The sequence below is a fragment of the Macrotis lagotis genome, chromosome 1, assembly GCF_037893015.1.
Source record: "Macrotis lagotis isolate mMagLag1 chromosome 1, bilby.v1.9.chrom.fasta, whole genome shotgun sequence".
Taxonomy (NCBI): Eukaryota; Metazoa; Chordata; class Mammalia; order Peramelemorphia; family Peramelidae; genus Macrotis; species Macrotis lagotis.
The window spans coordinates 619,187,118-619,212,544 of NC_133658.1; the positions used below are offsets into that span (position 1 = coordinate 619,187,118).

Sequence of the window (25,427 nt, forward strand, 5' to 3'; positions counted from 1 at the left end):
ATCTTTTTAAAGGCTGATCAGAATTGAGGAAGAATTGGAATACTTTGTGCCTAGGGGAGAAAAAAGTTAAAATAAATCAGTTTTTTTTTTTTTGGAGTTAGCTTTAGAATAAATAGTATATCTCATCTTTTTGTACCCATAATCCTTAACTCCTAATTCTCTTTGAATTTTCATAAACTCAACTCTTTATAGTAGGATTTGAATAGCAATTGAAACAGCAACTTGGAGTTTTTTGAGTGAATTTTCTTAGAAATCATGGGACTGCCAAATCTTTTTAGGTCATCAGAATCAAATTTGATTTGGGAGCTACCTCCTTAGACGAATATTTTTCACATCTCTTGTTACTCTTTACCAGAATCCAGTAACTCAAATATGACTTTGGTTCTGCAAGTTTCTGAAAAACATTTATATACTTTGAATTTATACCCATGATGCAATTGAAGTGGTCCAGGTCCTTATATGAACATAGGACCCTCAATATAACTGACTTCATCTCAGCAAGTCTTTCTCAAAAAGATCTAAACTAAGGGTTACTGATCATTAAAAAGTTATTGGGAGGCTATCAGTGATTCATTACTTCAATGCAAAATGTTTTGCCAAAGCTACATTGTACTTCAAAGAGGGGAAGGTTGGAAATCTCTATTTCTAAAAGGGGCTAAGAAGATGTGATAGATAGATCTGCAGTCTTCTATCAATCTCAGATTAGAACCAAAAATACAGGGACAGAATTATATAATGGAATTAGTAATTGAATTAATGAGTCAGGAGAGGTAGAGTCTGTGAATGATTCAGCCACCAACTAAGCTGTGGCTTTATCAAAGTCACCTCTGTAGGCCTCACTTTCCTTATTTGTAGATTTAGGTGTAAGATTAGGCCCTCTAAGGCTCATTTACCACCTTAACATTCTTTAATTCTCAGATGAATTAAAGGAAATTACAAACATTTACCCTCACATAAAAGATAGGAGGAAAAAAATCCAAGTACAGAGTGAGATATATATATATATATATATATATATATATATATATATATATATATATATATATATATATATATATATATATATATCAATGCCACCATGTGTCAGATTGTATAGCTCAAATGCAACTTTGAAGATTAAACCAAGCAGATGGATTTTAATGTTATCAAACTTTTAAGCTTCATTGAAGTAGGTTGTTGGACATCTGTATTACTTCTGTTATTTTAAACAACATTATTCCATTGAGAGTAAATCTGTCTCATCCTCTAATAGCCCTTATTTTAGTGTGCTGATGAAGGGAAAAAATAAAAGTAGTTAATGTAGAAAAACAGCTAAGATGCAACGGTACTTCTCAACCAGAGTACAAGATTGTTTGGATTATAATACATATTTATCGATGATTATGTTTGATTAGTTTACCAGTTTTCCGTGAGTTTGGCTCACTGATCTTCCTTCAAGATCACCTAAAAAGTTGAGTGTATTTTACATATTACATGACACAGACCAAGACATAATAGATTTTCCAAAGGTAATATACAAGTCCAAATTGATTGTATTTCAACACAAATTTACCAAAATCTTTAATATATATTAAAGCATGAACAAGACTATACAGCTTTGCCTTGGAGCTGCATAGAAACTAAGAATCTGGCTGTGGCCATGGTACTCATTCATAAAAATGCATGGTACAGAAAATAATGTCTATTGTTTCAATGCATAAAACTGAACTATTACTTGTCTTTATAAAAATGACAAAATCTTTATAGAGAGAGGGCTAGTTTTCTCCCTGAAAAACTAACCTTCACCACACTGCCCAAGGGCACATGTCTCATATTTGTCATGAACTATACCTGTACACTTAATACTGAGCTTTCCTTGAAAAAAATTACTTTTGAAAATACAAGTGAAGTTACTAATTTATCCTTTCCATTCTCAGGGGACCAGAGGTAATTGTATCATCTTTGCCAAGTGGTTCAAGTGCAGATAGGTTCCTTTGACATGGCTAGGGATCTATAAAAATAGAAAACAACATAACCCCAAACCTTGTGCTTGTGTGTTTTGGTCTCAGATGAGGGATCTAGAGTCACTTAATACATCTTCATATGAAAATGTAGGATAAACTTATTTCTCTCATTGCCAAGACCTACAGTGTAAAGTCATGGGTTATCAGAGGGAATCAGAGGCAGAAAATTTTAGATATGGAAGGAACTTCTTTTAGGTCTTCTATGTCAGATAATTGAAGATTGAGAGAAGAGATTAAAAAAGATGTTGGAGGTCATCTAAACCCATCCTATTAAAGATGAAGAAATTTAAAGCCCAAAAGAGCTTAAGTGACTGAAACAAGATCCTTTTGATAATGTCTTTTGATGTATTAGCTAATGATTAGTCACACATTTTTTTGTCTTGTGTGTAGTCAAGGTTAAAGGGATGATCCAGGTGGTGGTCTGAATTTGGAGGTGGTGCAAAGGGAAGAAGCGCAAATACTAGAAGGCTATCCTAAAAACTGTTCTTTGATGGTGGAGTGATCACCAGTCAAGGACAACAACCATGTCCATTTATAAAGGGGTCTGTAAAAAATGCAAGAAAATAAGGAGTAGGAGTATTTCAGAATACTGAAATAAAATAACCTTCTTCTCTGACCTTGACCCACAAGTATGCTTTCCTTTTCCAGTCAGAGTTCTTTTTCCATAACTTTAAAATGTTGTGTTAGGTGTAACTCATAGCTGCTCTCATTTTCTCCCACTGGATTTCCATTTTCTCTAGTGTACAACTTCCCACAATGTAGTATAACACACTAAAACCATGTATTCAATTTTTCATATTCTGAGAAATCAGTCATCAGATGATTCAGGACATGGACCCTAAAATTCAATGATGGGGGGGGGGAGAACCTGCTTTTTCAAGAAATTACCTTTTACTTCAAGAAAGCAAGTCCCCTGTCTTCACAATTAATAAGCTGAATCTTTCAGGTAGTGCTACTGAGACAGATAAAGTTATTTTATAGAAACTAGAAGATAAACAGAATACATGAAACTTCAATACTTCTCAAAATGGTTATTTGCTCTCTATTTTCTAAATAAGGAATACTTTTCTCTCCAGTTAGAAAAAAAGGTGACTTTTTTTCCATTTCATTATCTGTAATTGGATAATTCAGCCTATTCAGTTCAGTGTTTTTCTTTTTTACCATATCATTATGGTTTAATTGAATTTCCTGGTTTTATATTTAGGATTATTGAGTATTTTGGAGTTCACTTCATTTAGAGAATAAATTATAATAATAGCTAAGATTTATATAGCATTTTTTATATATCAAACACTCTGCCAAACACTTGACAATTATTTATCTTATTTAATCTTCACAACAGTTCTGAAAGGTAATTGCTATTTTTATCTCCATTTTAGAGATGACAAAATTAATAATAAAAAGAGGTTAAGTGATTTGCCTAGGATCACATAGCTAGTAAGTGTTTGAGGTTAGGTTTGAACTCAGGTTTTCCTGAGTTCAGGTCTGATATTCCATCCATTGAACCATCTCAATGAAAATAGAACTACTCAGAAACTATGAAAAATTAAAATGATTATAGGAGAACCTATGAAATAAAGTCATCATTGGTCTCATGTTTTGTTTTTTTTACCATAACTGAATTCACTTTTCTCTAAAGACTAGCTAACTGTTGGGTGAACAGAGCTATTTTTGAATCACTGCTGAGAACCCACCCAAGGCATATCTACTACTGAGCAAAGACAGGCCAAGACAAACCCAAGTGGGACTGCCAATTCTGACTTTAGTAAAGTATTCATTTCTCCTGTAGTGGTTTTTATTATAGAAAATATTAATTTTGATCTCAGGAAGAGACCATTTCCAACAATTATTTCCCTATGGCTTATTAGTAGATTGGTACATTTGAAAGCAATAAGGAATCTTGCCTTTTGCTGTGTTATCCAAATGCAAAGAAACAAAATAGCAGAAAAAGCTTTTTGACATACCAAATGAAGCACTTCTATGAAATGCTTCTCTTCAAATAGGAGTTGCCTCTAGGATTCCATTATAATTTCATGAAGTACAGCATGGTATAGAAGAGAGTTAAGAGATAAAGGTTCAAGTCTTTGCTTGTGAACTAGCTATGTGATTGTGAGGAAATCATTTTGAAAATGTTGAAGTACTTGGATTTTTATCCATATGGCTAAATATTTCCTCAGCTGCAGAAAGGACCTTGATGCAGATAAGAGCCTTCAGCTTTCCCTTATTTCTTATCCAATTTAGACAAGCAGTCAATATATTTTTTGTTAAGTATATTGTATATCACATCTCATGCTCCATCAAAGTAGCATAACTATCAATGGTCATATACATAAGGGCCCTGAGAGTATATATGAATGTATAGATGTAAATATAGCTTTTGAATATACCAGAGTTTGCTTAATAATTATAATTTATGAATAGTTGTGTGAACACTCTCTCCTCCTTGGGAATCCATTATCTTTTTTGAATTATGGAACAAAAGAACTGAGGGAGGAAGCATGGTTAAAGACTCATGAAGGACTCAAGGCCTAAGACAAGTTATGCTAATTTTAGGGTTAATGTTAAAAACAAATTCTCTCCTAGAGAGGGAGATAATGACCAAGAGAAAGGACTATGAAAACATACAACATGTCATATAATGTCATTCATGAAGATGGTGAGTATTGAGCACTAAATGGCACCCATATACTCATTTGGAGTTCTTAGTAATATGTCATTAAAAATCTAATTCTACTTGAAATTAGTAAGAATCCAACATAATTAAGTATATGTGCATTCCCATCAAAAGGGTACATATGCATATCTACACCTCCGTTCGACTTAAAAATATTCTCTTTAAGAGGACGATTGCCCGAAATAATGCCAACTCTCCCTCTCGCAAAAGACAAAGTCTAGTCTTTTACAGACATTGCCGAATCTAATATGGCTATATTTTTTAAAAGGAAGGAAGGAAAAAAAACCCAAGAACAAACCAAATTCATAGACTACATAAAATGTTTTCCAAGGATATCAATAAAACCATTTAAAAATGAACAGACATCAATAGGTATAAATAAGCCCCATCTATACATTTAATGGTTTTTAATATAGCCAACTACACTGGCCTTGAAATAATGTTATTTTTTTGCAAGTGGCAGAAAAATCTGTCAAAGCAAAACATTGAAAAATCGGTACCATTTCCTAGCTGCTAAGTGCAGAACTGAGAGACTAAATATTTTATGATTTTTTTTTCACATGCTGTTCTCTCTCTCTCTCTCTCAGGACTGATTGTTGCGACTTTAGCGATATCCTGGATGCCAAACCAGATCCGAAGGCTCATGGCTGCGGCTAAACCGAAGCAGGACTGGACGCGCTCCTATTTCAGGGCGTACATGACTCTCCTCCCCATTGCTGATACCTTCTTCTACCTCAGTTCGGTGGTCAACCCGCTCCTCTACAACATCTCCTCGCGGCAGTTCCGCAAGGTGTTCAGGCAAGTGCTCTGCTGCCGCCTGACGCTGGAGCACGCCAACAAGGAGAAGCTGCTGCGGTCCCCTCTGGACTCCACCACCAGCAGCGGCCGCTCTGGCCGCCCGCTGATCTCCATCTCTTCATGGCGCAGTGCCTCTTCAAGGAGAACTAACAAGGTTTACTTAAAAACTTTCCAGAGTGAGACCAAGCCTGACACGAGGGCTCAGCAACCGAGCCTTGAATCACTAGAGCCCAACTCAGAAAGCAAACCCCCGGAGGTTGCTCCAGAGTCCCGTCTTGGTGCAGAGAACAACCTGGGGGAAAACCAAGTATGAATCCCAAATAAGGCCTTCATTACTGAGTGACCCTCTCCCAACCCCCAAACCCCTTAAACAAAACAAATACTTTGGAAAGAAAGTTGGAAGTTGGGAGATGAAATAAAGTTATCTACCTAAATATGATTAAGTGCTGATTTTGAAAAAGTAGACCTGGTTTCTAGGGGAACATACAATTTCCAATCCCTTATATCCTACCCCCACCTGCTTTTAAGTGCACATTGAAAATTCAGTCATAGGTTACAAAAATGTTTCTTTCTGGGATTTTTTTCTTTTTTACACTGAGCTCTTTCATTAAAGAAGGAAAGAGAAAAAAGAACAGAGAGGTCCTGCTATATGTGTTGCTTCAGAAGATAACCAAGGGGGGTGGGGGGAGGACAAACCAAATGAACAAGGGTGGGAGCTGGAGTGGGGCATCCTTCTTTTTCAGCAGTGCACTGAGAAGAAGGCCAGTTTCAAGAGAAGAATGGTGGTGGAGAGCCCTGCCCTTGGCATTGCAGCTGAGCTGCCCCTTTTCTTGGGCCGGGGCCCATTGCAGAGCGAGGATTTACAGCAGCTGATGCAGACTGAGTTCAATTTCCCTGGGGAGCAGAAGGATTGGTATCCAGCTGAGGCAATGAGACAGGCAGCGGATGATGCACAGGACTTGCGATACAGGATTCCTGGAATACAAAACCAAAATGCACTTCTGTGACCATCTATTGACTAAACAACAAACTCAAAACCTCCAAGCCTCCCCTACCTCACACAAACAATCCCCTTAGACTTGCTAGAACTTAACCAAGTCATTTAGAGCATTTGGTCTAATACAATTTCCTGGAAAAGGCAGATTTGCTAAAAGATATCACCTTGATTCTTCTCAACAAACTCTTTAAAGGAAATTTTAGTTACCTCAAATCAGATATGTTTAACTGAATAAAGGATTATGGAGACCGTGATTTAATTTTTTTTGTATTGTAAAACATTTAAGACTAGTGTACTGTGATACAAATACTGTAGTTTATTTACAGTCTTATATGATGCAGAATTCAACATGCATGTATGTATGTGTATATTTTTAACTGTTGTCCTTAGTGAACCAGATTCTGTCTAGGAGTTGGATATGTTTCCCCTTGGGAACAAATAAGCTCCTTTGGCAAGTAATATTAACTATTTCAGATCACTGAAAGGGTCACTAGAGAGAGAGAGCTATCTGCCATTTTCCTAAAGTTTCTTTATTCTCAGGACAAAGCCTGCAGAAACAAATACTTATTATTTGTCAGATTTCTACATGAAGACAAATATTCAAAACCTATCATCATCCATTTATATTTAGTGAGTATACAATGAGTGCCAGGGACAAAGTAACACTAAAACATTTATATACATGACATTAAATTAGATATCCAGGCAAACAACTATGTATTAATTCAGTGTGACAGGCTGGGGAAAATAACTAGAAAAGTGAAACTGTCCCTGTCCTCAAAGATCTTGCATTCTATAGGGAGAGACAACATGTATGTAAAGAATTCAGATAAAAACAAAAGCTAAGTAATGTGGAAAATTGCGACATTCTCAAAGAAACAGCTGTGGTATAGTGGGAAAATGATTCAATTTGAGGTCAGAAGATGTGGTTCTGACCTTTACTAATTCTGTGACCTTGGGCATGTCACAACCCATGTGCCTAAAAGGCCCAGAGACCCCAAAGGATTGCACAACTTGTCCAGAATCACAAATGTGATAACAGCCAACCTTGGTCTTTTTCTTATAAATCCAGGAATCTTTCTACCTATTTAATGGTCACCTGTGGTGGAGGCAGAGACTTCACTATATCCTATTTTGATTTCAGATGATAATAAGGATGTAAAACCATTTGTTTTTAAAAGAGATTACAAGAACTAGTTGGTTTTACCAAATGAGAAAGACTTTGAGTAAAGACCTGTGGATTGGGCTAGCTTACAAGATACTGAATTATCACCAGGTACTGAATTTTTCTGACTTTCTAGTATCATTTAGTAAGACATGGAGAGAGGTGACACAGGTCAGATGCAGGTAAAAATCATTTACCAAGTAAACTTTGCTTCCAAGATGAATCAAAACCCTTTATCCTGTGTGGAAATACTACAGGATATTTCTGTTACAAAGGAAAAGACTATAGAACAAAAAGAAATGCACATCACACAAACAAACTTTCTGGTAGGTCTATCTTTTTGGATTAACTAAGAGTCACTCATCTCTGTCAATCTAAGGCTATCAATTAAAGTTGACTAAGCCTGGATAGGGAAGGCTCAAATACCATCCAACCTTCAGTGGAAGATCCCACCTTCCTACTTACATTAGACTCAACAGCTCCAAAAGGCAATCTCCAGCTACCTTAATAGTTATAAAAATCTGATGGAGTCAATCTCTATACTTCAGTTTCCATATAAGAAAAATTAGAGGGTAGGACTAAATCACTTCATCTATTCCAGCTCTAAATCTAGGTTAATATGTTCAAATGATTCTACTATTTAACCTATACTCATAAAGTTAAAAAGCAGTGTGGGACTACTTAAGGGCATTTAGAACTGTATGGATTGCTGGTCCATTTTTTTCATAAGATCAGAAAATTGTTCTTCCAGGCAAAATTACTTCTAGAAGAGAGTGAAATGGAAAGAAAATTGAACCTGGGGTCAAAACACCTAGATTTTTTTCCACCTTCTAGCTGCATAACCTTGGGAAAATCATTTAACCACTTGGTTCCCCAATGATATCATCTGAAAAGAGCAAACTCCTATGATGGGATTTCTGTGAGGAACAGAAAGCATTTTGCAGAACATTAGAGCATTATACAGAAATCGTTATTGCTACATACCTAATCTATTATCTGGAAAACTTATTTTGAGCAATCTGCAAGTATTGTGTGGTCTGATAGAGTCTTGGAAAGGGAAACTGTAGATTCCAGTAATATCCCAGTTCTGCTGGTATATAGCTGTGGTGTCTTGAATGAGTTACATGACCTGTCTTGAAGTGTTTCCTTATCTGTAAAATGGAGTGGGACTACATAGTCTTTAAAGTTCAGTCTATAAGTCTGTGAGACCTAGGATCATCAAATTTAGAATTGGAAGGGTCTTGAGAGAACATTTCATTTAATTCACTCATTTTACATATCCAGAAAGTGGGATCCAAAAAGGCTATGTGACTTTCCCAGTGTCCTCTAGGTACAAAGTGACATTTATAGAAAATCACTATTATGGTTAGTATTTGTTACAAATTCTCTTTATGAAAAGAGATAGTTATACATCTTTGAGGAACAAAATAGATATATACCTTATTTGGAGAATGGCTAAACAAAAAAAAATGCCTATATAAGTTTAATGGAACATTACCATACTATAGGAAAAGATAGCTATGAAAAATTCAAGGAAATACTTGAATATATATACACATATATACATATATATATATATGTATAAATTGATGCAGATCAAAATTAGTAGAACGAGGAAAGCAGTGTATAGGATGGCAATAATATTAATGGAAATAACAAGAAAAAGAGTGAAACAGGGTTGTGCAATTATTAACGACAAGGCCAGCCCAGGAAAGTACTTGGGAAAAAAATGCACATCCCTTTCTTTCTGAAGAGTTAGGGATGGAATGGGTATGAAATACTGCATGGATTGGCAAGCTCAGGTAATGTAATGGCTAGTTTTGTTAGTGCACTTATTCTATCTCTTGTTCTTACTCCTGATGGCCTTTTGGGTAGAGGAGTAGATAGATGCATGTAGGCATTTATTTTCAGGAATCAAATTCATGTAAAAATGAAAGATACAATTTCTAAAATAAAGAGTTAACTATTAAAACCTATTATTCAGATGACATCCTCTGTTTAGTCACACATATGAAAACTCTCTGAAGGCTCATAGCATTATCTTTTCTGTTAAAGACCACTGTCCCACCATTTTCCAAGAGAATGAATAAAAGGAAAGAAGAGAAGATAGTGTGTCCATAAGGTAGGCAAGGGTTGTGTTTCCTTGACTCTCTTGTCCTATACCAGTAATGCATTGATTGACTGATTTACCTATATATTAATATATATATGTATATATATATATTATAATATATATCAATCCTTTCTGAGAGGCCTCTTGTTGTCTGAGGGTGGTTTACATTGATCATTGAGGAAAAATTCCAGACACCTCCGAAGTGGTAATATTACAGAGAATAGAGATATGATCAAGTATTGGGATGACATAGCAGCTCTTTTTATGGTGGCAAAGAATTGAAAATTGAGGAGATGCCCATCAATTGGAGAATGACTGAACAAGTTGTGGTATATGAATGTTATAGAGTATTGTTGTTCTATAAGAAACCATGAATGGTCAGACTCTAGAAAAGACTGGGATGAATTATAGGCACTGATGCTGAGTGAAGGGAGCAAAACCAAGAGAACAATGTACACATTGATAACAACATCGTGAGTTGATCAACCTTGATGGATGCAGCTGCTCTCAGCAGTTCGGAGAGCTAGAACAACCTTGGGAGACCTGCTTTGGACAATGCTATCCATATCCAGTGGAAGAAAAACCTAACCAAACCAAAAATCCCTATAGAATCTGACTGATTCCACATTCACTCTTTAAAAATTTCTCTTATGCTTTTCTTTCCTATCTCATGGTTTTCTTTCTTTTCCCTTAATCCTAAGTCCTCATACAGAAAATGTCTATTCTGTAAACATGTTAAATTCAAATGTATATGAACAATATTTACCAGATTGCTGCTGAGGGGAGGGGGGTTGGGAAAGGAGGGTGGAAGGAAAGTATGTATCTTAAAAATATGCATATGCATGTGGATGAATGTTGAAAAACTTTCATAATATGTAATTGGAAAAATAAAATATCTATTGGAAAAACATAAAGCAATAAAAGTATTGGGATGACATAAACTAAAATGGAGAAAAGAGAAACTGAATGGTTCCTTTTCAACTTATCAAATTAAAAGAACTATTAAAATAAAATATAAGAGAAAGCACATAATGATTTGGCAATATTTTCTTTGATTTATGAATAAAGAAAATTTTCTTATCTACCAATTGGATAGTTTAATTCAATTCCTTTCTTAATATTTAGAAATGGTCACTTGTACATGTTATGGTCTTGACTTGAAGACTTTTGGTATCATATTACCAAGTCCCAAGCTCTCCCATCAACTCCTTCCTGAAATAAGTCGTTATAGATTAGGGCTACATTCTTGTTGAACTAATGAAGAAAAAATTAGAGGAAGCTGTGACCAAAGATGAAGAGAGAAGATGAGGAGGGGAAAGAAGGAATGAGAAAAAGTGTTTCTGTCAATGAGAGGGAGAAGAAGAGAGAGAGGAGAATGGGGGAGTATTGTGCTCAAGAGGATTGGCAAAACAGGGAATAGAGGCACTGACTTTATGGAAAGCAATAAGTAGGTTTGCTTTTCAGAGCTAAATTATTGATTACATATAAGGGGTTGGGGGCAAGAAGACATGCTTTCTCTATTTGAGTCTGGGTATTTTTTTCACATGTTTAACTTTGTTGGGTCAAAGTTCCTTTACATACTGAGATTGTCTTCTGGAGTGTATGAGGAAAAGCAAAAAAAAAAAAAAAACAAAACAACCCTCTCCCCCAAACCCAAAAAAGTCTCCCATATTAATTTAATTGAATAATAGCTTTTAAAATTCCATGCTCTTGGTAATTAGGTCCCTGAGATAAAGACAGTTGGGCAAACATTAAGTATGGCCTAATTTCTCTGTATCGTTGCCTACTGTCAGTCACTTTTACAAAAACTCTTCATTCTTTACTAGGTACTTGATAAGGAGATAGCCAATGACTGAATAAAATATTCTGGGAAAAATTTCTATTCACTGAACAAGTTCAGGGAGTCTAAACTCCCAAAACTTGGCTTTGGCAAAGAAGCATAAGCACAAATTGAAGTTGTCCCATGGTATCCAAAGAGAAGACCCTGTGTTACGCTTTAATAAAATGATCCAACCTGGTTTTCTAAAATGTTACAAAGTTTCCAGGATGTCTTGTAAAACATTCTATGCCCTCTGGAGTTGGTCAGGTCATGACAGACCATGACATTTTCTCTTGGAGGACAATTAGACTGTTCAAAAGCAAATGAATTGTTTGCCCAGTAGATGTACTGTTCAGTCTATACCTACTGAATTCCTGGGATCTCAAGAGTCTATGATATTTTCTGATCTCAAAGTTTTATCACAAGCCGTGCAACTTAAGGGTTGGAAAGATGGTCATTCCTTGGCTACAGCTAGGTAACAAGGTATATAGAGCATTGGGCCTGGAGTATGGAATGGCTGAGTCAAAATCCAGGCTCAGTTACTAACTGTTTAACCAAGGGTAAGTTATTTAAATTTTATGGGCTTTAGTTTCCTCAATTATAAAATGGAAATAATAATTGCACCTTACCTTCTAGGGTTATTGTAAGGATCAAATGAAATTTATGTACAGTGCTTATTAGCACATCATCTGGCATATAGTAGGCACTTAAAACATGTTTCTTTCCTTCTCCTGCTCATAAAAATCATATCTTTAGATACAACACTTTCCAAAATCCTACATAATAAATCTAAGACACACTATGTACTTCTAAAATTATACCAAGCTACAATTTTAATGAAAATGTTCTTAGTAATGCCTATGTCAAATTCTGTATCTTTGATGATCTATTTTCTTAAGGAAAATGCCATTTCTAGACAAGCAGTCCATTACTACTGTCAAAAGGAGGACCAATGGCTTGAAATCAATTTGATTAAATCATTTCTTTCTTTGGATATATTATCCCTTGCTTTTATTGACCACTTTTATGCTCCAGACTTACTAGAGACCTCAGAGTCTAGGAAACAGAATGGGAAATATTACTTCTTCATTAGGTAAGCAGAGCAGGTTTGGATAAGTGAATAGGAATTGCTTGGAGCTATCAATAAACAGTGCCTAAGAAGAATATTAGACTCTTTTTGAAAAGACAACATGATGCAATAGAGAAACATTTTAATTTAAGAGTTCTGGATTGTAAACTTGCCTCTGTCTCTGAGCAAGCCCAATTTCTTTGACCCTTAGTTTCACCATCATATAATGACAGGGTTTGGTTATGGGAGGCACAGTCCTTTTCTGACTTGAATTTATGGTATTTCTTCTATTTTCTATTCTATTTTTAAAAATAATATTTATTTCCTAAAGAAGAGGCTAGAATTCCACCCCTGGTGTTCTTCAAAATTAATATTGTCTGAGGGGCAGCTAGGTGGCACAGTGGATGGAGCACTGGCCCCGGAGTCAGGAGTACCTGAGTTGAAATCCAGCCTCAGACACTTAATAATTACCTAGCTGTGTGGCCCCATTGCCTTGCAAAACAAAAAACAAAAAAAAACAACCCTATAGCATATGGCCATTGCATAAATTTAAATATTCCAAGACTATAGTTCTATTATATAAATATAGGGGAAAGAATTAGATTCATGATTTCACTCATAATGAACTCCCAAGTAAGAAAGCTCCCCCCCCCCTTTTTAAAGTTTTTTTGCAAGGCAGTGGGGTTAAGTGGTTTGCCCAAGGCCACACAGCTAGGTAATTATTAAGTGTCTGAGGCTGGATTTGAACTCAGGTACTCCTGACTCCGGGGCCAGTGCTCCATCCACTGAGCCACCTAGCTGCCCCAAGAAAGCTCCCTTTTTCAATGAGGATTATCATCTTAAAGATGGTAGTCTTAAAGAAATATAAAGGGGCAGTTAAATGGTGCAGTGTATAGAGCTCCATCTTTGGAGTCAGAAGGACATGAGTTCAAGTTTAGCCTCAGCTACTTACTAGCTGTATGATTCTGAGCAAGTCACTTAACCCTGACTGCCTCCAGGAAGGAAAGGAACAAAGGGAAAAAAAATACTGAAAACATGAAAGGTTTAAGTCAATTTACCAAGATCACATAGGCAGTAAGTATAGAAGCAAGACTTGAATCTGTGTTTTCCTAACTTCAAGGTTGACTCCCTCTTCACTATACAATACCATTTCTTAATGATAAGCATGCACTTGAAAAACCCATACAAATAGTTTTTTAAATCACTTTGGTTATGGAGGGGAGTCATTTACTTAAAGAATCTTAATCTTTGTTGCCATGATAATTTTAAAAAGGGCATGGAATATTTGATGTGTTCTCTTTGGGAACATTCATTGCTTTTTCCTTCATGCTTCTGTTCCTTCTCAAGAAAGAGAAATTTACAAATATTGGTTATAATGGTTCACTATTTTTACCCCATGTAACATATTTGCTTCACAAGTCCAGCTTGTGCATCAAACTGCCTATTTTGTATATATGATTTTGAAAGAGAACTAATCTTCCCCTACCCAATCAATGACCAACACTTACTACACCATAGTTGGAATTAAATCATATTGAATATGCTATGTAGGGATTGGTACAAGTCCTCAAAGGAAAATGTTTGGATGAATTATATGCATTTTCCCTAAGCTTTGAAAGACACTAAAAAAAAAAAAATCTTCGATCTGTCCCCCAAGTGCTTAGTATTTTTTAAACACCGTGCAAAGAATTTTGACTGCCTCTGAATCCTAATCAGAACAATTTGAGAATAGGAAGCATATCTGTACATTTGCCTGGTTACTACGGTGATAGGCACAATTTGTCAGACACAAGACATGTTGAACGTTTGGGATATAGTTCTTTTCTGAGAATTCTTGTGCCCTGTGTTCTAAGTATTTTCTACTTTTCCCTTGAAAGCATAGTTTTTAAGGACATTACTCTAATTTAGCAACATGGAACCGCAGGAACAAATGAGGAGAATAAGAAGGGTATTTTAGAAGGTGAAAACAAAATTTGGGTGACAGATTCTGAAAGAGCATAATTTTAATTCTCGTGAACATTTGTCCCATCTCTGCTAAGCAGGCAGAAGAAGAAATAAGGAATAAATGCTAAAGAACTACAATGCTGCCCAAGGGGATAAAAAGAAATGTTCCTGTAAAGAATAACATCCCACCCACCTCTCTTCTCTCTCTCTCTCTCTCTCTCTCTCTCTCTCTCTCTCTCTCTCTCTCTCTCTCTCTCACTCTCTCTCTCTCTCTCTCTCTCTGTCTCTCTCTCTCTCTCTCTCTCTCTCTCTCTCTCTCTCTCTGTCTCTCTCTCTCTAACACACACTCACACACACACACACACACTCTACAAACAACACATAGGAGATGAAATGATGCCTCATGAAGGCATTATTTTTCCTGGTAATACGGATGTGTTAACTTCATTACTCAGAAGCCTTTGATTACTCTCTTTCAAAAGATTTTTTTTGTTGTTGTGCTTAATTTTCAAGGCTGTTAACCATCACTGCCAACTTAATTATAGCAAACAAACAACCCTCCCATAATATATGATGCCTTTTGTTAGATTTTAGTCTCACTTTGGATTTAGGCTCTTCTGCTTGTTTATAACTTTGTAGGTGGCAATGGTTTCTTCAGAATCACTTTTCTTTTCCTTTGCAATCTCCCTCTGTTCTTCATTTACCACAAGGATTCAGAGGAAATGGATATTTATGACTTATTATCTTAGCATTAGCAATACCCTTCAATGATTTATGGACCTGATTTGTTCCCTCTTTAACCTGACATAATTTTGCTTATTGTTCTGAACTTCTGACACCAGGGCACTATTTTCTGCATCCAAATCATTCTTAAATCTAGAGTCAATCAAAGAAATATCACTGACAACATAACTGCCACAGACAAGATGAGTCAATAGCATTTTTTTCAACTGATGTCTATGCTATCACTGAAAATGTCATTTCTTTCCTGGAAAAATAAACAAATTGTTCACTGACATGGTTATCTCTGCTCTTTTTCCTTAGTCTACCAGTAAACCTGAGGCTCATCCTCATCAGCATCATTGTCATCTTCAAGGTGCCAAGTGCTACCCACTTTCTAGTAAAGAGGCCATTATATGCTATTAAAGTCCCAGACTTTGACTCTTATCTCTTAAATCAGTTATCATCTCAGTGGCATGGGTACTTTCAATTTGGGGAAAAGGAAGGAAATAATTCCTTCTACTCCAGTAGTCCCTAGCAATGTCCTATAACTCCTTTGCATATACTGTAGTGTTTAGCTTCCAAATTAGAGATAATTCAGGAAAAATAACACTGGTTTTGGATTCAAATGACCTGTGATTTAATAGTTTACTCAGTAAATCAGGAAGTATTTATCCTGAACCAAGTATTTTGCTGGTGATACATAGAAAAAATGAAAATAGTCCCTGTCTCCATGAAGCTTATATTCTAATAGAGGAGATATATTTTCACCCAACTTTTCCTTTTATGAATGAAATAAAAGTAAAAATATAACAAAAAAGTGAAGTGAGGGAAGTTTAGGAATTAGAGGGTGGCAGCTTTAACCAAGTGCTCTGACTTCCAGACATTCAGAGTCACCTGTTCTTGGCTGTTCTTTGTCAGGTGATAGTGCTCCTCATCCAACATCTAAAACTGTCTATGGGGTAAAATGGGTTATCATATTGTTCTATTATAAAGATCTAGAGAAGATATTTACACAAGAATATACATATAGTATATCAATATGTAAGTAACTAGAAGTATTGCAATTCCCTTGAAAGTAACTGGCAAGTTCAAAAGAGAGGGGAATTTTAGGAAAAAGGAAAAAGATAATGAGTTATATTTTGGGGTAATTACGCTTGAGATTCCTATGACATATCCATTCCAAAATATCTAATAGGTGATCAAATTTCCAATTTGTTGATATGAGGCCAGATATATTAAGGTGGGATATATATAACTCTGGGAGTTATCTGCTTGAAGATGATAACTGAACATATGAGAGCTAATGAGAACACCAATCATGAGATGGCATAAAGGAAAAAGAGTAAGAGAGTCTTGGAGTATATACTAACATGTACAAAAAAATGAAAAGAGACTTTAAAGATGTAATCAGAGTGGTAGGAGAATCAAGAGAGCAATGTTACAAAAATGCACATGGAAGAGAGGTGATTAACAGTGTCATATGCTGCATATAAGTCAAAAAGGACGAGGTTATTAATTTGTTAATTAAGAGATTTCATTCAGTTGGGGTTTTTTTTCAGTTATATCTGGCTCTTCCTTATCTCATTTGGAGGTTTTTTGGGGCAAAGATATTAGAGTGGTTTGTAATTTCCTTCTCCAGTTCATTTTACAGATAAAGAACTGTGACAGGGGCAGCTAGGTTGCACAATGGATAGAGAACTTCAACATCCTACAACTTTTCTTTACACATCTATTTTCTATTCAATCGATCAGATGAGCAGGTTCCTAATGCTATCTTGCTTGACTTAACTAGCCCCTCCAAAATAATCCTTGCTTCAATATTAAAGGTCTTTCTTCCATCCCATCAAGACTTTCAGGGGCAGTTAGGTAGCACAGTGGATAGATCACCAGCCCTAGAGTCAGGAGGACCTGAGTTCAAATCCAGACACTTAATAATTACCTAGCTGTATGATCTTGGGCAAATCACTTAACCCCATTGCCTTGCAAAAACTAAAAAAAAAAAGAAAAGAAAAAAAAAGAACTGAGGCAAACAGGGTCAAGTGACTTGCCCAGGTCACATAGTAAGTGCTTGAAGTCAAATTTGAACATAAGAAGTGGAATCTTATTAGTTTCAAGCTCAGTGTTATATCCACTGCTACACCTAGCTGTCCAATTAAGTGATTGCTGGCAACTTTGGAGAGAGAAGTTTCAGTTAAGTTTTGGTCAGAAGCCAAAATCTGAATTCCTTACAAGAGAAGAGGAAGTGGAGACATTAGATGACTCTTGCAAGAAGATTAGATGGGAAAGGAAGATAGTCATGGTTGGATCTAGTGAATTATTTTCCCCAAGGATGGAATGAGGCAACAAGGAATAAAAGAGTGATTTTTCAAGGAATTCAGAAACTGTGGAATAGTGATCCCAATAAATTGGTAAATTTGTAAATAGAATGGGAGAGGGAGCAAAAGACAAAGAGAGGGGGACAAACACATATGTACATACATATATATCTATATATGTATAAATGTGTGTGTGTGTGTGTGTGTGAGAGAGAGAGAGAGAGAGAGAGACAGAGACACAGTGAGAGAAAGACAGAGTCAGAGAGACAGAGAAACAGAGAGAGACAGATAGGGAGACAGAGAAAGAGACAGAGAGAGAGAGTGAAAGCGAAAGTGAGAGAGAGAGAATGAATCATGGAGGGAAAAGAAGGCACAGAAGGGCAGGGAAACAGAAGGGCAGAAAGACATAAAGTACTTGGCAAGAAGAAAGATCATTCTTCATAAAGAAACAAAGGAAAGGTAGTGATAGAAAATTATGTCAGAGATGTGGTAATGAGGAGAGGAAAAGAGTTTGAAGCAAATGGCTTCTATATAAGACAAAGTCTTCAACTGAGGAGGTAGGAGAAAGATAGTTGGGGGTGGGGCCTTAAGGAATGAAGAAAATGTTTGGAACAACCATTGTGGTGAGTGGGATAAATAACAAATTGAAGAAGAATAGAGGATGAAAGCATATTTGAAATTAGATAACAAATGTGAGGTGAACAAATAAGCAGTTTCATTACTTCTTTTACATCCATTTTTTAGTATATATATAAAAATATAAGCAAAGGAGGTAGTTAGCAGGAGTAATGGAATCCTGAAGTTTGAAAAGACAGAAGAAATTCTTGACTAAAAGACATAAAAGAAGGAAATAACAGCTACAGTGAGAGTGATGGATATTACTCCTCAACCCTTAAAGTGTGAAGATCCTTGGATTTGGACTCAAAGGACCTGGGTGTATATTCTGTCATTTGACTGACCTTAGGCATGACATTTAACCTCTATTGTCTTCAAATTCTCCATTTGTAAAAAGTAGGGGAAGGGAGACTACACTTTTTCTGTCCCTAAATCTGTAATCTTTTGATCTCTCAGAGCATTTTGGAATGAGGCAACAAGGAATAAAAGAGTGATTTTTCAAGGAATTCAGAAACTGTGGAATAGTGATCCTAAGTTAAATTTGAAAAAAAAAAGTCTTAAATGTCAATTTTAAAGGTATGAAAGTATGTAGGGAAGAGCGGAAAGAGAGAATCTTCCTCCATACTAAGAGCAGTCAGAAGACTTGGGTTTTATTCTTAGCTTTGCCAAGAACTATGTGATTTGGGAAAAGTCACTTTAACTCTCTCAGTTTTCTCATTTTGAAAATAAGAACTAGATACCAGATATTCTCTATAGTCCTTTCCTATAAGATTCTATTGTATTCCTGGAATCTCAGAATATTGCCCAAAAAGATCATGTTGTGATTTAGTAATTTTTTCAAATGTATCCAACTTTTCATGATCCCATTTGGGATTTTCTTGGCAAAGATAATGGAATGCTTTGCCATTTCCTTTTCCCACTCATTTTACAGATGAGGAAACTCAGGTAAACAAAGTTAAGTGACTTACCCAGTAATTGAACTCAAGAAGATTAGTCTCCAGGCCCAGCATTCTCTTTTTTGCCACCTAGCAGCCCCTAATGATAATATGAAACTTAAAACCTAAGAGAGGACTCCCTTCCTTCATCCCTTCCTAGTGTATATACCAATTTATATTACTTAGAAATAATTCTTTTACAGCAGAGATGAGTTAGTACTCTCTTAGATAAGATGATTCACAAGTTTTCCTCCACAGTATGCCTTTAACACAGAACAATCTTCAGTTTTCAACTCCTGTGCTCCATTGTCCATAGACATGAGGATGGCCAGAGGTGATTCTTTCTGAAGAAAGAATTTATAACCTTTATAACCTTTATAACTAGGAAATGATGACCTAATGTAGTAAAGTTCTAAATGTAATGATTTTGTAATTTTGAGTTTGTCAAGGAACACAAAACCCATCAAATGGTGATGTTATCTGGGTAGACATCTTCAAATAGGTAGAGTGTGAAGTGTGAGTGTGTGTGTGTGTGTGTGTGTGTGTGTGTGTCTCCCCATAACCACAGCTGTTAACTCCATATAGCTACATCCATCATCTGGAAACACTTCTATTCAAAATAACAGCTTGTAGAACACATTGAGAAATTCTAGGATTTGGGAAGAAGCACATTTTACAGTTGATCCAAAAATGACAGATATTCCTAAAAGGCATAAGCTGTGGACATTACTACTGCCATTATCAAATAAACTCAGTGTTTAATCTCCCCCAGTACCATTCTAAAGTTAAAATGTACTGGAGTTTGTAACTCCCTTTTCCCAGTACAACTTCCTTTAAACAGATATGATCAGTGATTACTACACTAAATCCACCTGTTTTAATCTTCACCTTAGTACTGAACTAAATTTCATACACAAATACATGAGTGTATCTACAGGTCATCAACTTTCAGCACTTGCCCTTGATGAAATGATGGTGTTGAGTGAGCAGGGTAAACTTAATCCTGTTTAACACAATTAACTTAGATTCTTAAGAAATACTAATAGTCCTAACATCAGCATCTAAGAAACCACTGGCCTGGAGAAAACCTCAGAGAGCAAATTACCAGAGGGAACCCACCCCCATTGTCCTCACCATATTATGCTTCATTATGCATTCTATGTATGCCAAGTAAGGTCAACATCACTTCCTGATTAGTAAGGATAAGCAAGGTATCTATTTGTTTGTTTGTTTTTATATCTAGACCTATGCAAAAGTCTAAAAAATAAATCACAAACACCTCTGCTCAGTACTCCAGTCCTAACTTGATCTCCCTTACTTTAAATTCCTGCTTGCTGATTCGTTTCATCTGTCTTGCCTTTCCAATACACAATGACAGACCAAGTGGAAAGTTGTTCGACCCTTCAAAAAAACTTAGCTAAATCATCATTCTTTAGGTACTGTTCCCACCCTCTATCTTTTCCTCCAAAGGGTAGGGAAATGCTCTAAGGAAGCATATACTGACTTTGAAGTTAAGATTCCCCTATACACCCTTCAGGAGGTGGGAAATGGCATCATTAGTCAACTTCTTAGCCTTTTCTTGTTGCAAGAGCTCTCTGAAGTTACCCTGAGACCCAAGTGGTTTGCTGGATTTTGCATAAGCAATAAAACATAGTGCATAAAACCCATTGCAAACTGTCATTTAATACACCTGCTTCAGTTGATGCTCTTTGTAGAAGTCTCGGTGGAGGGCACAGTAAACTACATTGGAAATTCATATTCATTACTTGAAAAATGTATGCCAGGATATGGCAGTCTAAGTGTTTCGTGTTAGGAACTGCCCGCCTCTGGCACCATCTCTGTTCGTTCCACATCTCTCTCGAACAAGTCCAAGAAATAGAAAAACATAAAAAGCTATTGTCCATGTCCAGTGAGAAATGAAATGCACTGGACCAAATATCACAACTTCCTTAAAATAATACAACACTTCATCACTTCCACATCTGGATCCTTTTCATGGTTTGCAAAATCATAAACCACTTGAAATCAACTGTTTGAGTCATCATTGCTTTATTGTATTTAAAAAGACTAAGAAAAAAAGCAATTTATTACAAGCTCTCCATGATTTCACCTTATCTAATGCACTTAATTCAGTTCATCTCCTGCTTGCTTTGTAGTGTTGGAGGCAATCGAAAGATTGGAAGCAATTTATTAATAAGAGAACATGCCCTACAGCTTTGGCATGTGAAAACAGTTTCTGATTTGTAATGCAGCTAGGGCCCAAGTTTACTCTATATAGAATGAATTAACAGCATATGCCGTAATTCTTTTGTTCACTTGCAAGCTGATTCATCATGGATTTACATGAAGCAGGCAGGTTGCATATTTTGTCTTTTATCTGGGCCCTTAGAATAGGAAATACAGCTGTTTTTCTAACAGCAATTTTCCTCCCTTGAAATACAAACATATATATGTACACTCGGAGTAGAAGTTTCACAAAGGCAGACACTTGGTCCAACTGTTAAGCATGCAACACAGAGGAAAGTCTCATTTTCCACCTCCAAAGAAGCCAAGACAATGATCTGGCAAAAGAAAATCAAGGTAGATGTGGAGTTTGATAAAGCAGCTTTATTTAAAATATACCATTTTAATTTCTTTTTTTTCAAACCAAAACTCTTATTATGGCAGGATAGAAGATTCTCATTTCAGTCTTTCACAGCTGAGGCAGCAGAAATAGAATGACCAAGGCTCCTTGATAATCTGCAGGTTCTAGGTGTGATCTGATGCCTTGGATGAGATCACCAACCTAAGAGCGTTAGTCATCCTAAGGAAAGCAGCCATAACCCTAGAGACCTTCTGTATCTTAAGGAAGATATATTGATTCAGTGAAGCAGAAGTGGTTACCAGGAAATCATGCAATAAGGTTTTAGGAATACCAGGGAGGTCTATTTTAGGGATTAATTTAGCAAATTTGATTAGTTTGTGGTTTAGAAAGGCATGGAGGCAGAGACTTAGAGCCACTAAATATTGTTCCACTTCATTCCCTCCCCCTAAACTGGAGAAGAATCTACAGAACTTAAGAGTTCTCTCCAAAATTTTGTATAACTGGAAAGAGTGCAAAATCTCCTAAAAATTGATTCCAATATTTTCATTTAACAAAGGAAGAAATAGGAGCTTAGAGATGTTAAGACATATGCCCAGTACCATCCTACCAAGTGTCTGGAATGGGATTTGAATCTAGGTCTCCCTCACTTCACATCCAGTGTTCTAAATTTATATATTGTTGTTGTTCAGTGTTGTAGTTGTGCCAGACTTGTGGGAGGTGAGGTGCTGATGTCTTTGGCGTGACTGTTGAGTCCAGTTGAGAATGATGCTCAAGAAAGATGTTTATTGCACCAGCAGATGTAAGTGCCTAAGGCTAGGTTTAGGCAAAACTGCTCAGGGATGTCAGCTCTTAGAGAGGTATAAGAAGGTTGCATTAAAATGTTGGCAAATCCAGGTCACCACTCCTGGAGATTTGCTCTTGAGGAAGGGAGGCTATAGACTGTACATCAAGGATCACTGGGCAGAGTCAGGTAGGAGAGCTGATCTCTAAGCTAGTTGGTCTGCCATGGCATAGGACAAAACCAAAGATTTTTTATACAATTTTAGAAGCGTATAACTATGTATAAAAGGAGAGGAAGAAGGTCTATCTGGGATGCCTACACGGAGTGAGTTCAGATAGTACTTGGAGCCACTTAAGCTTATTTTTGTGAGGGTAGGCTGAGCCAAAGCCTTGGAGGGTCAGTTGAACTTATCTCTATAAAACTGATGCAGTCAAGGTATAACCAGTGACAATGCCAAACTTGTATGCTTCTTTAAATTAATAAGGAGTTGTTTTGCTAAGGGTTGGCATAGGCCTTGTTACATTCACATATAATATGGGGTCCATGGGAGTTGTGGAAACAGATGATATAGTCCTCTGCTGTGCCTATTGCTCTGCTCTCTGTTACCACAGTCTAGGTTTTATAGCTGTTTTCTTTCTCATGAATGACTGACAGCTCCTTTAGTGAGGAGAGGACATAAATTTCACAGATTCTTCATGATCCCATTATGAAATTTTCTTGGCAAAAATACTGGAATAGTTTGCCATTTCCTTCTCCAGTATATTAAGGTAAACAGAAGTTAAATGACTTGCACACAATCTGAGATCAGATTTGGACCCAGTCTTTCTGACTGCAAGTCTAGCACTCTAGGTTCCTCCTAAGACATCTAGCTATATGGTATAACAGAATTCCCCTAGAAGTCCAAATGACTTCCAGAGATATTTATTGGTTTTAAATTTTAGGATGAACTGATTAAAGCTGAATTATTTCATCTCCTTAAGCTCTTCCAGTGATTAACTTAAGAAATAAACTCTACTCCTTTTACCATATAGGAGTAGAGGATTCACAGCTGGATGAGACTTTAGTGTCCATCCCACTGTATTCTCACATGTATGAGTCAATTTCTTTAATTTACAGAAATGGTTGCAATGTGATTTATCTAATATATCACTCATTTCATGTGCTTCTCTCAATATTCTGAGGTAGATGCAATCCTTATCCCTATTTTTTTTCAGAAGACAGAGAGAGGGTAGGTGCTAAGTGACTTGCCAAAGTTCTCATAGCTTATTTTTTTTAAGTTTTTTTTTTTTAGTTTTTTTTGCAAGGCAAATGGGGTTAAGTGGCTTGCCCAAGGCCACACAGCTAGGTAATTATTAAGTGTCTGAGACCGGATTTGAACCCAGGTACTCCTGACTCCAAGGCCGGTGCTTTATCCACTACGCCACCTAGCCTCCCTGTTCTCATAGTTTATTAACCATCTGAGACAACATTTGAATTCAGATCTTTCTGACTGCTGCTTAGATATTCCCCTCGTTGTCTCAGGGACACCCAGGCCCAATATTCAGTGGTTTTATTAAGATGAATAACAAAATTACTGCAGAGAAAGGATTAGAAATTAAATCTTTTTTTTTTTTTGCTGAATACAGTATCTTATAGTTTCTTCTATGTTTATTTGAAACTTAGGAAATTTTATTGATTAAAAATATTTTTACATATACACACATATTTATAACTATATTTTTGCATATTTATATCACTATAAGACTTTATGTAACTATCACTATGTAGACCTCCTACACACATACACACATACACAGGATTCTTAAGCTCATCTACACCAGACTATTTAACCAATAATATACTAAAATCCTCAGTGTCATTTGGGTTCTGGGAATAGGACCAAGAAATGTAGGAAGGAAGAGAGTTGTTCACTGATTTTCTACAGGGCTGACCCTAGAAACAATTCTGAAAAAGTGGTCATCTTCAATATCCTACAACTTTTCTTTGCACACATCTCTCTTCTATTCAATCTATCAAATGATCAGGTTCCCAATGCTATCTTGTTTGACTTAACTAACCCCTCCAAAATAATCCTTGCTTCAATATTAATGGTCTTCTTTCCATCCCATCAAGACTTTCAGTTAGGTAGCACAGTGGATAGAGACCAGTCCTGGAGTCAGGAGGACCTCAGTTCAAATCTGACCTCAGACACTTACTAATTACCTAGCTGTGTGACCTTGGATAACTCACAAACCCATTCTCTTGCAAGTCTAAAGAAAAAAATTCCTTTTCTTCAGCTCCTGTGAACTCATTTATGCATCAGGAAGAGAGAAAACCAAATGAACAATTTATATGAAGGTAAAAGTCCAATGACTCCAAATTCTTGCCCAGGGGCATTTTTGTTGTCACAATGAGAATATTTATTAATTCAAATGAATCCCTACTTGGTAGAATTTCAGTTTGAGAAGATTAAATTTTTAAAAATAGAGGAAATTATTTTGGGGGGGTAGGCAATTGCAGCTGTATAGGTTGACTGTGCCGTCAATTCTACGCCACAGCCTACTCTCCAGAAGGTTTTATTCCTTCTATTCCAATCTCCACTTCCTTTATTTCTCCCATCATCTGGGCAACTAGGTGACTCAGTGGATAGAGCACTGGCTTTTGAATCAGGAGTGAGTTAGAATCCAGCCTCTGACACTTAGTAGCTTGGGCAAGTTACTTAACAATGATCACCCCACATCCAGGACCACCTCCAATCATCCAGATTCATATCTGTCCACTGGACTCAGATGGCCCTGGAGAAGAAAGTAAGACTGGTAACCTAGCACAGCACCCCCTCACTCAAATACAATTCATGTACTAGTCATGGCATCGCCTCTCTGATGTTGTAGTCTTCTTCAAAAAATGAAGGAC

The 25,427-nt window shown here is 36.4% G+C and overlaps 2 protein-coding genes across 4 annotated transcripts in view; one reads left to right on the forward strand and one right to left on the reverse strand.

Annotated features, from left to right (window-relative positions):
* GPR39 (G protein-coupled receptor 39) overlaps nucleotides 1-10,845 on the forward strand; it is a 223,799-nt gene extending 212,954 nt beyond the window's left edge. For both annotated transcript variants that reach the window (XM_074215024.1, XM_074215023.1), the window contains one exon: nucleotides 5,265-10,845. In XM_074215024.1, coding sequence (XP_074071125.1) covers nucleotides 5,265-5,788 — 524 coding nt within the window. In that variant the 3' untranslated portion in view covers nucleotides 5,789-10,845. The remainder of the gene's footprint in view (nucleotides 1-5,264) is intronic.
* Nucleotides 1,078-25,427, reverse strand: part of LYPD1 (LY6/PLAUR domain containing 1) — a 34,273-nt gene continuing 9,923 nt past the window's right edge. For both annotated transcript variants that reach the window (XM_074215026.1, XM_074215025.1), the window contains exon 3: nucleotides 1,078-6,450. In XM_074215026.1, coding sequence (XP_074071127.1) covers nucleotides 6,215-6,450 — 236 coding nt within the window. In that variant the 3' untranslated portion in view covers nucleotides 1,078-6,214. The remainder of the gene's footprint in view (nucleotides 6,451-25,427) is intronic.